Source organism: Hippopotamus amphibius, chromosome 6 (genome assembly GCF_030028045.1).
Source record: "Hippopotamus amphibius kiboko isolate mHipAmp2 chromosome 6, mHipAmp2.hap2, whole genome shotgun sequence".
Lineage (NCBI taxonomy): Eukaryota > Metazoa > Chordata > Mammalia > Artiodactyla > Hippopotamidae > Hippopotamus > Hippopotamus amphibius.
The window spans coordinates 52,976,868-52,995,267 of NC_080191.1; the positions used below are offsets into that span (position 1 = coordinate 52,976,868).

Consider the following 18,400-nt stretch of genomic DNA (forward strand, 5'->3'; position numbering starts at 1 on the left):
AAATCAGAGGATTGGGCATCCCTGGCACAAAATCCACGTGGCAGGGGTGGGCTTGAGCTGAGTAGCACCAGCTCAAGACAGTAGATGTGCTTTCCCAGTTTGCTCCAGGCTTCCCCACTCAGACGGTGTGTGCAGGCACGGGGCCCCCTTCATGCATCCATGTGACCTGACAGCACCGGTGCTCATTGGTGTTTGCTGCCCTGCTCTAGAACATTCATTCCTGGAGAGTAGAAATGCACTGTACATAACACAGAGCCCGGCATATACTATAAGCCTGGTAAGGACAGTGTTGAACGAGGGCTATGGATCTTGTTACATTAATTAAACAGTACAGCTTAAGAGTTGAAAAAGTTTATCTTGGTCGTTACAAAGAATTGGTTCTAACCACCTAACTCATTACAGTTGATCGTGCCTTATTTGATTGTTCATGATGAGAGAGAGACAGAGAGAGAGATAGCCCTTCCTCCCGAATATGTTCAATCAGTTTTTCACCAGGAAGACTCTGCTTTTCCTCCTACGCATTTTCCACGTGTGTGTCAAAATGATAAACATATTTATACTGTGGAAGTTACCTCTTCATCTTTGGTGCAACTCTCATATGTTTTAAATTGAGTTTATACAATATTTGCTTTTCGTTGTCTTTGGTTCTCAATTTGAGAGATTTGGAGGAAAAAATATCTGGGAAACTTTTAATAGTTCTTCCTTTTGATAAATGCTTTACTTATGTAGGTAGAAATTATTATAGTGATTTGAATTTTTTCATTCTTTATAGAGCATTGGTCTATCCATGGGCAGATAATAAATTTAAAAGGAGAGAGACCATCAGTAATTGAAAGAAAAGGTAATAAAAGAGAAACTATTATAACACAGCCCTTAAAAGATAAGAATTCGGGTTTACATTGGTTTGTTAAGTCACACTCTTAGACACAGCTGCAGATAATAAAAAATATGAGAGAACTTAACTATAAGGAAATTGTGAGACAAATCCCAAAAACCAGTGTAAAAAGCGGGGCTTGATTTTGTAGCTTTTTTTTCCCCTTGAATTCTGTGTAGTTGTATTTCATATTAGAGCGGAAGGAATCCAGTGAGCAGGGCCAATGACAGGATGAGAAATGAGGTCTCTAGACAAACTTAGGATGGAAAATTACAAAGGTGAATGTCTATTCCCCACTGGAAAACAGTCCAAGAAGCCTTGAAGTCATGAGAGAAAGACAATGTGAATGAATGAGTGAGCAAATGAACTACAAAAACAGAGGCCCAGGGTAAAAGAAGGTGGGGGTGGGGGGGCGGGGGGGGGGAGTGAGGCATGTGGCAGAGAGTAGAACTATTCTCATAGTATTTTTTCTGGAATTTTCTTTTTGGTTTACTTTTTACTGCACCCGATGGAAAATTTCAAATATTCATATAAAAGAGCATAGTCCAGTGAACCTCCATCGCCCAGCCGATTCTTAGTCGTGATTACAGGGTCTTAAGAAACTGAAATTCCCAGTTCATCTGAAATAATCCTTCTGATTATTTAGTTTCAATTTTGCTTTATTAAAGCTACTGTGGATTCTTTATGACCTTCTGAGCTAGGATTACAGGGCCACAGAAAGGAGAGGCTGTGAGCCTAAGAAAAATCCACAAACATGTTGTTTATGCCCTGGATAACCAGAAGTTGAAAGTGTGACTTTTGTGGTTTGTTTTGGCTTTTTAGGCCAAAACTATTAGACTCTTGGATGTGAAAGAAAGAAAAGGGAATACTAAACCTCTTCAGCTGGGAAGGCAAAATCATCAAAATTCTATGAGGTTAAGACAGTTTCTGTGGCTTTCAGAAACTTGTGTGGCCCAAAGGAGTCATAAATAATTTTTCTGGTACAAAACCCTTGAAGAACATACTTGGTTTCTCAGGAGTTCCTGATATTCTCACTCTCACAAAGTCTCACGTCAGTGGAGAAGTGCTGTTGGAACCTGACTGGTCTGCTCAGTGTTGCCGCCGGGAAATACTGAACTCTGTGGATACTTAGCCTACCGCCAGGGCTTCTCTTAACAGGTGAAATGAACAGATATGAGGTGAACAGTGCATTTCTTTCCAGTTCATAATTCAACTTTGAAGTAAAATCCACAGTGGTCCTTCTGATCTCTGGCCTAAGTTTTACCAGCATCTTTTCCTTCTGGTATGACATGGAAAGCAGTCAAGAGTTAAAATGTATTTCCATGGTTTTATTAAGATCTAGACTGGGAAAACAGTAAATCCATAAGATCCACTGGCAATCCACTCAAATGATATGACACTACCACCCCTACAGAAAGCCCACAGAGTGGTGACCTATTTTCTATGTGACTAGGTAGGAGAGAGGGGGGTGGGTCTCTCCATAAACCTGATCTCGTGCTTATTTTAAGGGTTTGAACAGCATCTCAACATCAGTGGTGTTAGAAGGACAGCGAGACCCACTGACTGTACACTTCCAGATAGACATAGCCCCCTTCTGCAAAGACCGCTGCCATCCACGTGCCGGGCTGAATGCACAGGGCAGAATCGCCTTGGGCTCAGGGGGCTGGTAGCCAAGACCGCACTTTCAGAGCTCACAGCAGAGCTGCTAGGGGCAGAAGTCCAGCCACACGGCTGTTTTTGGGCCTAGGAGACTAGAATCACAAAACCCCAAAGTCATTATTCCTCTAAGTGGAGCCCACATCTGGAATGTACTTTTTCTAGCAGGGAGTGAGTTAGAGGTCATTTAATGACATTTCAGTCCTCCAGATGTCTACTAAAAGAAAAAAGTATCCATAATGATATGTCTTTATCCACAATACCATTTAAGTACTTTTTGATTAAAATGCACCAGGACTTTCATTCTGGATTTCACTCTGCTGCTGAATTTTTTATGATGTTGTTTATTGAAAAACAATACTGTCTTCTGAAAGCTTTTACCAGATTCCCAGGGTGACTTGCTAGGCATAGCGCAATTCAAATTAAAATTTCATCATCTTCAAAGGCTATATGAGCTATAAAAGAGCACCTGCCTGGCCCTGGGTGGGTACCATAATTCAGAGAGGAGATGTGAAACTTTTCTTCCAGAAGTTTATAGAGTCTATATAATACTAATAAAGAAAGTGTAGAGTGAAGATTGTGCCATTTTTGTGTTCATGGTATAGTTCAAATACTGGAACTTTTGCCAACACACTTGAAGCAATTAAAAGATTCAAAGCAATACCATTATAATAAAGTCACTGCTACAATGTATTACTATCTTGCAGGATCTGTAAGAACAATCCTCAGGCATCACACTGTTTGAGGTCTGGCTTAAGCTGTGCTTTGGCCTCTATGCCTCTGACATCCTCATGAAGCAGAAATGATCACATTTCAATAAACATGTGACCTTGCTTTGGCATGGACTTGACATTTTACCAAGCTTCTTTCCTCTGACTCAGCAAGGTACACTCCCCATATCCATCACCCAAACTTCTGCACTCAGTATTCCTTCCAGTAGAATTCCCTGAAGGAAAAGAGGCATGAACAGCCCATACAGGACCCCAAGCGAGATGGTATGTGATTTCACACTCCCTTGGCCCACATAGCAATGATAGATAGAATATTTAAAAAGGAAATCCAAAAAGTGTTCCCATGCCTGGCACAACACCACAGTGGTGAGCAGCAGGGACGCCACAGGCCAGCTGAGCTCTGGGCCAGAATCAGACAGTGGCAGTCAGGCATTGGGCCCCCTGTCGAGATAGGGGCCAGCACCAGTCTCAGTGCTTTCAGGGCCTGAGGTGGGGAGCCACACTTCCCTCACTGTCAAGCAAAGCAAACCAAACAAAACGACTGCTGACCTGTCACTGGAACTATGGTTTTTAAAGGGTAGACTTAGAGAGGTGGTAAAACAAAGCCACAGCCTCATAAGTAGGAAGTGAACCAAATTCTTGCTTCTTGGTAACCAGATCTGTAATATTCCCATTGTTCCCATAGGATGGGAACTGCAAATAAGACCTGGTTCTGGTCTAGCACCAGGAGTCCGGATAGTAGTAACTGCAAAACCACCAGGGAAGGCTGTGTGTCGTGGGGGGAGGCAGAAAGAGACACAGAGAGAGGAGGAAGAGGGGGGAGGAGAGAATGAAAATGAATCTCCTACTCAAAATAAGCCTACAGGCCAAATAATCTAAGCACATGAAAAAAATCCTAATACCAAGAAAGGCAGCAAAATCTACTGTTGAGACATGAATTCATTCCAAATGTCCTTAAGGAACAATCTGGCAAAGACTTTAAAATAAGTACACCTAGGATGTTTAAAAGATAAAAGTATGAATAACTTCCATTAAGAGCAGGAAATTATAAGACAAAAACATGAAGCAAGAGCATTATGATATTAAGAAAGAATTAATAAATCTTAAAAATGAAAAATATGGCCATTGAAGTAAAAAATTTAAGAAATGGAATAAACTTTCAACTGAGTAGAGTGAAAGAGAAACTTAATGAATTAGAAAGTAGGCATGAGAACTTGATCAAGAATTCAATATAGAAATATAAAGAGAGAGAGAGATTGAGAATAGACAGAAGAAGCAGTTAAAAGTTGTGGAAAAGATTATAAAGTTCCAATAGTCAATAGAAGTTCCAGAAAAAGAGAATATTGAAATGGTAGGGAAGCAATATTTGAAGCTATTGAAAGATAGAATATTCTAAAATTGAAGATGTGATTCTTCAGACTAAAAGTGTACTATAAGTACTGAACAGAATAAACAAAGTTAAACTTACACTCAAATATTTTAGAGTAAAACTGCAGGATATCAAGGAAAAAGGAAGAAAAGCAGTTGACCAGTGAAGGAAGCATAATTAGCCTGGTAGCAGATTTCCCATCAGCAACAACAGATACTAGATGACAGCAGAGTAATATCTTCTATCTTCCAAGTGCTGAGGGAAAATAATTGTCAACCTAGGATTTTATATCCAGCTAAACAATCACTCTATAGACCTTTTTCAAACATAGGAAGTGTTAACCACTTACTGACTTCACTGAAAGGATCATTAAAAGATGGATTATGAGGAAAAGTAAGGAAGGTGCAGGACATAAGATACAACAGTGAAGATAGCCATTGATTAACACTTTGGTAAAATGAGTTAAATGTTGAGTGCTTAGAATCTTTTTGTGTTAAAAAAGGATTAGAATTAGACAACATTAATAAGATGGGATGGGCAGGGTTTAATGGATAATTAAAAGTGCTAAGATCTTTCCAGATTCAGGAGAAATATAGAAAAACCAAATTATTTCAGACTTTGCTAAAAACATATTAATCAAGTTTGAATGTTAAACATTTTTATTTTTTATTTTTTTTATTTATTTTTATTTATTTTTATTTTTTTATTTTTTGGGGGTACACCAGGTTCAATCATCTGTTTTTATACACATATCCCCGTATTCCCTCCCTTCCTTGACTCCCCCCCCCGAGTCCCCCCCACCCTCCCCGCCCCAGTCCTCTAAGGCATCTTCCATCCTCGAGTTGGACTCCCTTTGTTATACAACTTCCCACTGACTATTTTACAGTTGGTAGTATATATATGTCTGTGCTACTCTCTCGCTGTTAAACATTTTTAAATGACTCTTCCATCAACTCATCTTTCTGACCATTTGTTTATGAATGATTTCTTAAAATTCTGCATGCCTCCTCAGTACTTCTCAAGTAATGAGAGTATTTTAAGCTGCACTGTTATTGTTTGTATTTTTAAGCTGTCAGAACAACATATCTGGGTGGGGGGAACTCTTAGAATGTTAAAAAATGTAAGAGTAATCATGAAAATAATAGAAACAAAATCTTTAGATTCTAAAGCAGCAGAAGAAAAGCAGGTGGTATTATTAAACACTTTAAAAACCAAAAGAAAAGAAAAAGAAAAAGGAAGCAAAGAAAGAGAATAGCAAACAAAACACAAAGAAAGATGCAAAAATAAATCTAAATATTATCAGTAATCACAGCAGAGGTAAATGACTACATTCATCTATTAAACACAGTGAGAGGGAGTCACCATTGAAAAGAGAGAGGCTGGAAACAAAGGGATGAGAAAAAGTCACCATTTAAATGCTAAAAGAAAATTTATAATGTAAGACAAATGTACGGTAAGAGCATTAATATAGAGGGACACCGCATACAAATAAAGGGAACCAACTACCAAGAATATATTCTATATAAATGTTAGTAAGATTACATTTATAAACAACAAGTAAAGGGCGACAGGCACAGTTATTTGTTGGCTACCTGAGACCAGGATGCTTACAGTGATGCCTTATGTACAGTAGATGCCCTAATTCATAAAATAATTAAAGAGCCTTGGCATTGGTTTGCTGAAGGTAAATGCGGTGAGCGACCAATTTTGAGCCACCCCAAATTAATAATCTCTGAAATGAGGTTGCATTAGACCATCCTGTGGCATCACAGATGTAAACTTTATGAGAAAATCCTAGTTGAAAGTTTAAAATTAGAACCCCAGGTGAAGATTACCTTGTGTTTCACTTCTAATCAAGAGCATTAAAGAATTGATAGCCCTCCTCTACCTCTTTTTCCTGAGTCTTCCTTCAACTAGTCACCGAATTCAGTTCTCATAATTTATAATTCTATAAAATTTATGCCCGAAATTTTTAATCAACATGGACTTTCATAATATGTCCCACTTGTATAAAATTTAGGGTATCCAATGGTTTCTTAAGTAACTCCCACTGGGGCTAACCTCTGCTTAAAGATATTCTTTGTGCAAGTATTCCAGACATTATATGTAGAAGGAAGGGAAATGATAGCCAAAAAAACTATAATTATGAAAAGGGGTGACTGATAATGTATTCCACTTTTACTTTTGAAAATGTTTGTACAAAACTGGGTTGGGCCCAGTGTTTTCACACTAGAACCTGTAGACTTTTATTTGCCTAATAAAATAACCACACAATCTGGCAAAATTCTGCATACTTGGCAGCCCTTCCTGCCCAGGAGCCTGGAACAGCATTGGCCCAGCAGTGTGGCTTTCAAAAGGTTCAGAGAGTTGAACTCGGGAAGTCTGCCCGGCACCCCACCTGTGTGCAGTGTACCTTCCTGAAGGCCAGGTTCATGCCCAGCTTTTCATAGGCTCAAAGGGCCTCTATTCATTCACAACTGATCATGAAAACGAAAATAACCAAGGGTTTGACACTATACACCAAAATTATGATAAATTAAATTTCTCCTCAATAAAAAATGCCATGCATTTTTAAAGATATTTTTGACATTTAGACTATAGAGACTCTATAGTGTTTAATATTATTGTACACATGAGAAACCTGCTCTTCCCCGTGCTGGCATGGTTTTGGTAGCCCCTCTTTCCTTAAAGGGTGAGATGGGGGAAGAACAGAACTCTCAGCAGCCTGGACCCTAGGAAGGAGAGGAAGAGGAAAAATGTTTTCTTATATTTTTGGTTTTTTCCACAATGTGCTCTTTAATTATAGGACCCAAACAGTCACATGACTGTTTAAGACACTAGTAAGATCTGACTTCCTGGGTCCTGTAATCAGAATCACCTGCTTATATAGGGCAAAGGGAGGGGCGGTGTGGTGTGGGTCGTGCTAACCGTTCCAATACCCCGAGCCTCTGCGTGCTGGCCTGAGGCAATGGTTTTCAGTTTTAGAGCCTTTTTATCAACTGAAATCTTATGCAAAACCCAACACAGAAACCCAGGCAAAGCACAGCTCTTCAGGTTTTGGTAGGGCTGGGGGTCCTGGACCCCTGCCCATCTGACAACCACCCCCCTCCACCCTGGACCATGGACTTTGACTTTTCCTTTTAGTGGAACTCCTTAAATCCCTTCTTTCTGGGCCCAGGATTAACCTTAGGATTGGAGAGGGCTTGATGATGAAAGATCGCGGAATGAATGAGAAATATACTAGAGACTTCACTTATGTTGTCTTACTAAATGACCAAAGTCTCAGGACCACTGCCAACTTGATAAGAGGTGAGCAGATTTTTTTTAAAATGGGGACTGTCGATGCTAGGATGCTGCAAACCACACTACGTAGGTTGGATGTGCTTTGTCTACTCGGAAGGCTCACCAGGTGTCCCCTTGAACTTGCTGGCAGATCCTGAATTCTTCTCCAGCTTCAGGAGCCTTCCTTTCTTTACAGGGGCCTGGAGTATGGTAACACTCGTCCTACCAGGAAAGCCGCCAAAGCCCAGCCCTGCTCTGGGACCAGGGGAGGAGGCAGAAGGAAATCAGGCAAGGGAGACAGATGAGCCAGGCATGGAATTACCTACTGGCACAGTGTTGAGGCTCATGGAGAGTAACCAGCTTCTCCAAATCACCAGAGGTTCTTCTTTACAATGCAGATTTCTAGCCTTGTCCCCAGAAAAACCTGTTTTCTCAAGCCCTTTGGAGAATTAGCATTTTTTAACAGGGGCCCTACCTGACTGTTCTTCCCACTGCGTTGTCAGTAAGAGTCCTTCAAAGCTTTTGAACAGAAGGGTGACCTGGATGAATTTGCATTTCAGCTAAGTCAGAGCAGCAACTTTGTGCAGAGTGCGATGGGGAGAAGAGATGGAAGGAGGAGATACTAACTAGCTGAAGTGGAGCTGAGCAGGGGCTGAGGTGTGGAATGGGTGGGAGAAGGCGGGTTAAGAAACTGTTGGGGGCTCAGGTTGCAGGGTTGGGCCATTGAGTGACGTGGAGAGTGAGGGTGAGAGAGGAATCGGGAATGACCCCCAGGGACCTGGCTGTTGTGACTGGGGTTTCCTTTGGGCGCTGTGGGCCCTCTGGCATTTAACAAGTGCATGTTTTTCATCACACTCCATCCAGTGAAAATGTTACAGGAGTGAATCAATAGAAGGTGATTTTGCTGTCAGATCAAAGTAGAAGATGAACCCGCAAAGAAAACCTAGAGGGTGTAAGTGTACACTTTTTAAAAATAATACAGGTTAGAATAAATTTTAACCAAAATTGGTCTTTTTTTTGTACTTGTAGTTTTGGCAGTCAAATGAACTCTCTCAGTTATCTGGGATATTCACTTCTCGAGAATGTCTCATTTCTCTAATAGATTGAGAATATGGCGAGAATGGGGTCTTATGTTTAAACCCAGTCTTACAAGAGGGCTAGGTTTGGGGAGGGGAGCACTTTGTGGGGTGCCATGGTAGATGCCAAGGTCCAAGAATCAGATAAGCAAATCGTAGAGGAAGCACTGGCAGGCGATCGGGCAAGCAGGCGGCTTGCCTAAGTCATCACCATCATGACAATCTTAGAGCAAATCTTAAAATAAATAGTAAGGTTTTCATTTAAAGCAACCTTATCCTAAAAGCACTGCATGGGAAGAAAAAATGAAATTGCGTAATCATTTTTAAACTATATATGTACAACGAGAACTTTGGTATAAAAAGGTGATTGTAAAACAACACAGGACAGCAAAGCCTAACACCAAAGATAAAATCATTAACTCTGGGGGAAACCGTACAGCCCCAGTGGGGGACTAGACGGTGCCCGTCAGAGCAGGCCACTGGAGGAGCAGCTGTGTTGACACTTGCCACATTTGGTTGCCCAAGGCACTGAAAGGTCATTCACTGAAGGTCTGGGTTCCAGTAAGAGTGGACTGTGTGAGTGGCCAGGAGCAGCTTCCTGAGGCCCCGAGCCCTTGAGCTGCCGAGAAGTCGATCCCTGTTCACCGTGGCTAAGCCGCAGGCAGCGAAGTGCGTGGGTCTTCACAGCTCGTTTCCTGCTTCCGCTTGTGGGTCTTACACCTGAGTCATCTTTTATTTATGTCCTCCTATAGCATTTCCATAAGATGGTTGTGGCCAGCACCATTCATCAACCTCATGGCCTCAAATGGAACTCTTTGAGATCTCCTGGGACATGCCTTGCTCTAAGAAAGGAAGAATTGTTAACAGCAATGCTTAAACTAGGAATTTATGCCTTCCCATCAATGGCCCTCGGGAGGTTATTTGTGGATTCCAGTAGAGAAACGTCCTTCCTAGGGCCCCGCAGTCCTCAGCCCTCCCCACCCCCACCAGCTGATGTCCCCTGCCCCCTCCTGCAAGCTCCCTGCTAGGGTCTCTGGGGACAGAATCACGGTTGTGTGTCTTGGCTTGTTCCATCTGCCGTTTGTTCATTCATTCACTGAATATTTATGGCACCTCTGCTTTTTCCAGGCAGGGTGCTAAGCGCCGGAGACGCAGTGAGCAGACATCTGTGTTCTCCTGGACTCACCACCTAAACAAATAATGACACAATTTCTTATTAAAAGGCCACTGTAAAGTGAACTCAGAGACGTGCAGGTGCTGTGAGCGTCTCTGCAGGAGGCTTTGGTGGGCTCTGTTGCTCCGCCCCTCATGTTAATGCTGGTCTCTGGGGGGCTGACTAGGTGTGGGGCGGATCTCTGGACACCCCCTAAATCACCACCATTTGGCTCAGCCGTTCTCTGTGAAATCTCGACCTCAGAGGACAGATCCTCTGCCTCTGACCACGCTGGCCCTGGCCAGAGTCTCCTGTGCTCTGCTTCTCACCCAGCTCCTGGCACCCTCCCTCTGATTCCAGCCCAGTTATTGGGTGCTCTGACCTAAGACGCAGGTCCCTGGGGGGAAGCCACCAGCAGGAGGCTACCTGGAGGGTGAGGGAGGAAAAGAGGTCAGAGCATCCTCATGGCAAAGCCCGGTCACCCTCCTACACAAGCTTTAGTTTGTTTTACAATGTGTAGATCTCCTTAAACTTTTCTGATAATAAAACTAAATTACATACATTATAATAAAGCTAACAGTTCAAAAATGAATAAAGGGAAAGTTCAGTGTATTTGCATCTTCCGTTATGTCTACCACCATAAATAACTTCTTTTAGCAGTTTGGTGTTTATCCTTCCAGATATTTTTGTCCTTAAGTAAACACATCAGTTTCTTTTTATGGTGTCCCACATGTTCATATTGTTCTAGAATTGACTTTATCTGAAAACTCACCACGGACACTTTTTCAGGACCGTGCGTATAGATCCTCCCTCTCCCTTCTGGGTGCCCAGTATCTTATTGGAGGAATGTACCATAAGTGCTCTGTGAATCAATCCCCCAGTAATGAGTGTGTGAGTTCTGACACATTTTGTTGTAAGAAATCTTACAGCAATGAATAGTCTTATACATACATCTCTCTGTGTCAGATTCTTAGAAAGGTATTTTGAGTCTAACGTCATGCATTTTTAATGGGTTTTCATACACAGTGCTCTTAACCACCCTTCACTTCACGCATGGCTGGATGAGCTTACATACACCCTTCCGTTTGCTTCTAGTATATTCCTCTCTGGGAACTGTGCGCCTCTGCTTTCCACGATAGGCTCAGGTGCTCAGCCAAAGTGTGTTTGTTGCTGAATCTCTTTATTCCAGTTGAATTTGTTACTGTAATTATGTAATTTATTTAATCGGTATATAAACCAAAGAAGCGTGAGGGGTAAAAGAAAAAGATGTTATTAAAAAAAAAAGTTTAAGTTATATTTTTCCAACTCCTAACTTGAACTAAAAAAATTTTTTTAATAACTAACCACTTACCCTAATCATATCAGTTTTAGTGGCTGACTCATAAACTGCATCCACCACAGGACCACATTTGCTGACTTATACCTGCTCTTAATCTGCCTTGCCAGTATTGTCTCTGGGAAAACATCCCATAGCTGTCGGGTTGTTTGTAAATTGGGTTATCTTTTCCCCTTAGACATACCTAAGAAGCAGACATGTCTTATCTAGGGTATCCAGTGTAATCCCCCTTGATGAAAGTGGATTTTAGCCCTTCTTTCCATCCCCCCGCCAAGCCATTGTAAGCTCTAGTAATACTGACAAAGACACTGCACTCAACCTCGTAGAAGAGAAATTTTTTGTCCGGAAATTCCAGATCTTCTATCTGGAAATCACAACTGTTGCTTTTGAAAATGAGAGAAAGTCTGTACGCAAACATCCTGCCACTTTCTAACCTAATATAACATTAGAAATGGTTTTACAGCCTCTCCAGAATTTACAAACCCTTTCTTTATGTGCCTATGGTAAGTACTTAATAAGTACTTGTTGGGCATGTGGATATACAGGGAAACACATTTCTACAGGGTTGGCTGTACAGGGATCTCTGATTAAGTCTGAATGAATTCAGTCCTACTGAATTCATTCAACAAATATTTGTTAAGTGACCATAGTATACTTCTCAGTTTCTTGTAACGGCTGGAGCCACCACTAGCCACAGTCAGTACAACTGCTCCAAGATGCTTGTGATCTAGCTAGAGACTTCAGGCCACTGGGAAACACAGAAATTCTGTTAACGCAGCAGAACAAGCACTCTCCGAAATGCTCTGACCACATATGCACCTGGCCAGTGGAGCAGGCTGGTGTGAGGCAAGAAGAAAATCTTTGCGTGAAATCCATCAGTTCTCTGCATCTTCTCAAGGCCTTCCCGTGTCATTTAAGTATTGATTTTGCTTTACACTGTATGACGTTTGACAAAGCCCTGCAGAGACCGCCAGACATCTCACTACTGTGTTTTCTCTTCTAGGACATCAATGAGTGTATTCTTGAAAACTACCCTGAGTGTTCCAACCCCAGGTTATTTTACATCATTCCGTATTTTTGTGGACAGCATCCCAGATGCAGGTAAAGACTGAAACAGGCTCATGACATGCTAATGTGGACAGTGGTGGCAGGAAACCCACCAGTTGGCACTGCTCAGGCATCTTCTGTGCCCCCAGTCTCTTTACGTTTTCAAATTCAGTTAATATTTACTATTAATCTTTCAAGATCGCAATTAAGACTCTGAAAGTCCTATAAATAAAGAACTAATAAATCAAGGTCTGGCAGAGGCCTTGGGAACCACCCACAAAACTGTGTAACTGAAATGCCAACCAAACTCCTTCATACTTGACATACATCTGTCACTACACAGCCTGTGAGATCATAAAGGCCAAGCACCAGCCTGCTCTTTAGTAGTGACTGTGCTACATCCACACCTGCCCTTGCCGGTGTGGCGTGTCTCATTGGGTCTGAAACACTCGATGCTCACACCCAAAATTCCAGAGTGCTTCTCTCCTGAGATGTACTTAGTAGAAAGAGAAGAAAGTACTTTCTAATGGTCACTCCTCAGCCTTAACTTGGGTGCAAATCTTCTTTAGAAAGTGACTTATTCAGACAGTAAGGGCCCTCGGTGTGGTCCACCCACCTCCTGCATCTGCATCCCTGGGGTACCTGTTAGGAACCCTCACCTGATCACAGTCTCTGAGGTGGGGCCCAGGCCGCTGAAACCACCTCCCAGGTGATTCTGGTCTAGCTACACTTGAAATTCATTGTACTAGACAGATGTGTAGCCTCTAGAAGAAATGAAGCAAAGAACATTATCTTTGCTTGGTGGAAAATAAACCCTGCTGCCAGAAGTGGCAATTTTCCCCAAAGGAGACATTGATTAGAAGGTCACTGTGTTCCTGAAGAGATGGGGAAGGTTGTGGGGGACACACAGCTGTTTCCAAATTGCTGCTCATCCATTGTACTTTTTGCTTCCACTGTGATTACTGCTTAGTTATTACGTGTGTTGCTGTTACTGATGTTTTGCCGAGTTCACCCCTTTGTTTATGGTCAGAATTCTGGGCCTGGAGTGTCCGTTTGCTGCTTCATCATAAACTCCTGAGTTCAGGCCCCCTCCCCACCCTCTGCCCTGTGATAAATGCCTCCTGCTTCAGGATCAGGGCTTCAGATCCTGAGAAGATCTGGGACCAGATGACTCACTTTCTGTCAAAATGAGGGTATTTATTCCAGGAAAATGATTGTAACTCCTTAAAGGACTTTGTAAATTACACATTTCCCAGTCTTGGGGTGAGGACTTCTGATGCCTTATCTTGTGATGAAAATTCAAAATGCTTTCAAAATGTCACCTTGTTCCAGCTTGACGACAGTTATTTGAGCTAAGTAAGGATTATTAAACATTTTCAAAAAAGAATCCTGGCTTACCCAAGTTCCCCCAGATGGTAAACGCCAGCCAGGCCTGGAGCCCAGCTCCTGGGATGCCCCATGCTGGGTTCTTTACATTCATATCAATGTTGTCGGCTCAGACACCTGCCTTACAGATAAGATTAGGCTATTTTCCTTCTGTAATTAAAAAAAAAAAAGTTTACCTTTAAATTCTTCAAAAGAGTGAGATGATGAGTAGTCATGACCTGATACCTATTTTGATTTCTACAGAAATCAAACAAATGGAGTGGTTTCCAAATAGAAGCAAGAAATAGAATGCAGTAGAGCAATTACAAGGGTTGCCCATAATGTCACTATAAACATGATTACTTTCAGAAATCCATCTTTTGTTTTTATCATTATAATTTTATCCCGAAAGACAGTGTTGTTTCTTTCCTGTTCTTCTTAATTTACTGCTGCCACAATAATACCTATTCACTACAGATTGCTACAGAAATGAAAATCAGGAAGTTTCATATTTCAAAACTTCCAACTTTATGGGTTCGGTTTGGTCCTCCAAATAAAAAAGCCATTCTAATCAGCGTTTATTGGGACCAAGCTGCCTGGGCCCTGAATATTCTAACAGGCATTTAGGTGGGGCTCACCAAGTTCAAGGCCCCGGGCCAGGCACTACACAGGGGTGAAGGTGACAGAGAAGATGGTGAGGAGAGCAGGGATGCAGCTGGACGGCGGCCAGAGGCGCTACCTCTGGGCTGGTCCCTGGAGGAAGTGGGGTTTGGACTTTTGTGAATGGGGGTGGGTAAGAGAAGGGAGAAACTTCCAGCCTGGTGTTGCTGCATTTCAAAAACCAATCTTTGATTTAAAAATCATTTTTATATCCATAAAGGGAGCCTGGTGAGTGGGCCCTTGAAAGAGCAAAACTGAACGTGAATGAAAACTTCCTGCTTGTGGGGATTCTTGAAGAGTTGGAAGATGTGCTGCTTTTACTGGAAAGATTTTTACCTCATTACTTCAAGGGTGTGCTCAGTATCTACAAAGACCCAGGTAACTCCTAACTCCGGCTATAAGCAAGCGCTTCTCTGTTTTGAGGGTTACTCACCTCAAAAGGACTCGGGAAATAAAGGCATGAAATCATCTCTTCTGTTAGTGAAGGAACGTTCCCCTGGCTTCAAACAAGGGTAGAACCGCGAGATACAGATACCAAAACCTTGAGCTTCAGAGCCAAATGTAAACCCGCCATGTTTTAAAGGCCTGATGCTTCCGTTTCTCCCTCTGGAATGTGAAATGGGCAATATTCCCGTCAGCCGTGTCCCGCGCGTGTCACTGGGGTGAACCAACGGATAGGTGGGCGGGTGTCAGAGTCCGGGGCTGTGAGGGAGCCGTCAGGGGATGAGGTGTCTCTGGCCCTACTTCCATTTGACAAAAGCAAATCCTGGCAAGTTGGACAAATAAAGCAGCACACTAAAAACACAATTATGATTTTACTCTAACAAACAGTGGTTTCCAAACAGAAGCAAGAAATAGAATTCATCAAAGCAAGTACAACGGTTGCCATAATGTCACTGTAAATAGAACTACTTTCAGAAATCCATCATTTATTTTTCTCATTACTTTATCCTGAGAGAAAGACAAACAGCATTGTTTCTTTCCTATTCTTAATCTACTGCTGCCACAATAATACCTATTCACTAATCTGATTATTGTTTTCTTTTGTTGTCCTGAAACGGGAGATATTATTCTGCCTCATAGAAATAAGGCGCAGAGGAAGGACTCCCCTAATGTGAGGCTCTGCCTCACATGCCACACATCCGGGCAGGACCTTGTACCACACCTGCATCACTGACAGGTGCCGATGCCCAGGTGAACTGGTCTTGCCTAGAGGAGCCCTAACTTCTGTTCCATCAGGTGGCCCTGCCACCACCGGGGACTGGCTGGGGGAAGGTGACTGCCTTGGTCTCCCAACTCTCCTTCAGAGATAAACTGTCACGTACCTAAATGCCCGAGGACCTCTAGGTACTCCCTGCAGGTGTGTCTCCGCAGTAAGACGTGTGGTTGGAATAGCAGCTAGAAGCATAACAAACTCTAAATTGTCATTTTTTGAAATAGGGCTTCCTTTGCCCTTTCAATACTGGGCAATTTAAAGAGTTCAAAGAGTTTAAAGCAGCGGTCCCCAACCTTCTGGGCACCAGGGACTGGTTTCGTGGAAGACAATCTTTCCACGGACCGGAGGGCACGGTGGGGGATGGTTCAGGTGGTAATGCAAGCGATGGGGAGCGATGGGGAGCAGCAGAGGACGCTTCGCGCGCTCGCCCGCCACTCACCTCCTGCTGCGTGGCCTGGTTCCTAACAGGCCTCGGACCCGTCCCTGTCCACGGCCCGGGGCTTGGGCACCCCTGGTTTAAAGAGTCCTCCTGTGACCAATTTTTAGCTCTATAGGACAAGGTAAACTCTGGTCTTTGTGCAAGGAGTCTAACCCTAAATTAGGCTCCTTTGAAGAAAAGGTTTACATTTTTCATTGTTATTTTCCTTCTTTGGCTTCATTTCTTTGTATAGTGTGTGTGTGTGTGTGTGTGTGTGTGTGTGTGATACACAGTATGAGATAAAAGGCTGACTGAGTTTTGGAGACACATAGCTGTCAGATAAGGTGAACACACTCTTGCCCCAGCACCTGGGAGGAGTATGGGTAAGGCCAATTCACGCACATCTTCCATCCCGGGATCTGGGACTGACACCATTCACAGCCCAGCGCACTGAAGGGCAGCATCAGAGGTGTGGGTCTAGTAACATAGAAGAGGACATTTTAATCTCTGTTCTTCTCAAATACAAATCAACCACAAACAAAAATCTTAGCCCCAAGGGCTCACTTACCTACTACCGTTGCCCGGATATATCTTCACTTCCCAACTGCTTCCCTCATTTAAATACCTAACTTCTCAGGAATTGTGGGCCTTTGTCCCATGATCTGGAAGCCCATTAATTAAAGTAGAACATAGTTCTGAAAATCGAGTTACTGTTAACTCTTTTGTCTTTAACTGTGATCTTTCCACCTATAAATTTATTTTTATTTATTTATTTATTTGGCTGTGTGGGGTCTTAGTTGCAGCACTCAGGGTCTTCGTGGTGGCATGCGGACTCTTCATTGCGGTGCAAGGGTTTCTCTCTAGTTGTATCTTGCAGGCTCAGTAGTTGTGGCACACGGGTTCAGTAGTTGTGGCACACGGGCTTAGCTGCCCCACGTCACGTAGGATCTTAATTCCCCAAGCAGGGATCGAACCCATGAGGTTAAGGTGGATCCTTAAACACTGGACCGCGAGGGAAGTCCCTCCACCTATACATTAAAGATTTCTTTTCCCGTTGAGTTTGGCCTAGCAGTATATCAAATACCTCTGAAGCTTGCTGCCCCAGGGAGAACGTGGGCTAGCCAACATAAGACCAGTTCACTCAGTGTAGCTATGCTAGTGGTTAAAGTAGCGAAACACGTCTATACTACCCTGAGCACCCATCCTCCGGGTGCATTTGGCACACACAGATGCACACACAGACACACAGTCCCCCCCAACACAGACCTCACCCCCAAGGGGATCTTCAGGACCCTGGCCCAGGACTCAGCAACTGTTCTGAATTCAGTTCCTGGGTGTAACTGGTGTGAAATATTTTGCATATCACTCCAGTGTAACGCTCGCCGCTGCCGCATGGCACGGAGACAACAAAATGAATGTTTGAGTGATTCTTCAGTAACTTCCCCTGTATTTTGTGCACCTCCTGTGAGATTTTTCTATGGTAACATTGAAGGCCAAGCAGCTCCACGGTTGCTCTGTCCTGAAGAGTTTCTTTGTCCCCTGAGGCCGGGGACAGGAGGTGAGCATCCGCACGTGGCCAGCTTCCCAGTCTATGTCAGCCTCTGCAAACACTAAGCCGCTGTATTGTTTTCTCACGGCCGCAAGTCAGTGAGCTGGTGTCTAATGGGTTAAAGGAAGAGAAGCAGCAGGTCACTTTATCATTCACACCAGAGCCTCGTCTCCTGTGCATTTTCAGTCTAAATTCACAGACTGCGGCACACTAAAATCATGGCTTTTGCCCTTTATACGAGGCTTTTATAACCGAGTAGACTAAAGAATAGAGGGAAGAAACACTAAAGTCCGAGACCTTTAAATATTTGTAGATTAAACTGACCAAGGAGCTGGATTAAGATGCAAACACTCCACTGGCCATGTTTCTTTGGTGCTTGTCCTGTTATTTTAAAAATGCAGGTGTGTGCGGATTTTAGTAATCCCCTTCCAGCAAGACGAAAAATATTTAGACCGGTCTCACTGCTGAAGAAAAAACAAAAACCGGGGAGCTAGTAAAAATAACATCTGCTAGTCGAAGGAGCTGTCACTTATTCTAGATTGGAAGGACAGTCGTTAATTCTTTCCCATCAGTACTATGGGTTCCAATAACCCACCATTTAGAGAAGTTAATAACTTCCCTGAATAACAGCTCAACTGTTTGTGCACCGCCACCCCGTTCATTTCCTG

At 42.9% G+C, this 18,400-nt stretch overlaps 1 protein-coding gene across 2 annotated transcripts in view; it reads left to right on the forward strand.

The window, feature by feature from the left end:
* The window catches only part of UST (uronyl 2-sulfotransferase), a 296,603-nt gene that overhangs the window by 228,821 nt on the left and 49,382 nt on the right, over positions 1-18,400 (forward strand). For both annotated transcript variants that reach the window (XM_057738680.1, XM_057738681.1), the window contains exons 6-7: positions 12,481-12,578; positions 14,770-14,927. In XM_057738680.1, the coding sequence (XP_057594663.1) occupies positions 12,481-12,578; positions 14,770-14,927 (256 nt within the window). The remainder of the gene's footprint in view (positions 1-12,480; positions 12,579-14,769; positions 14,928-18,400) is intronic.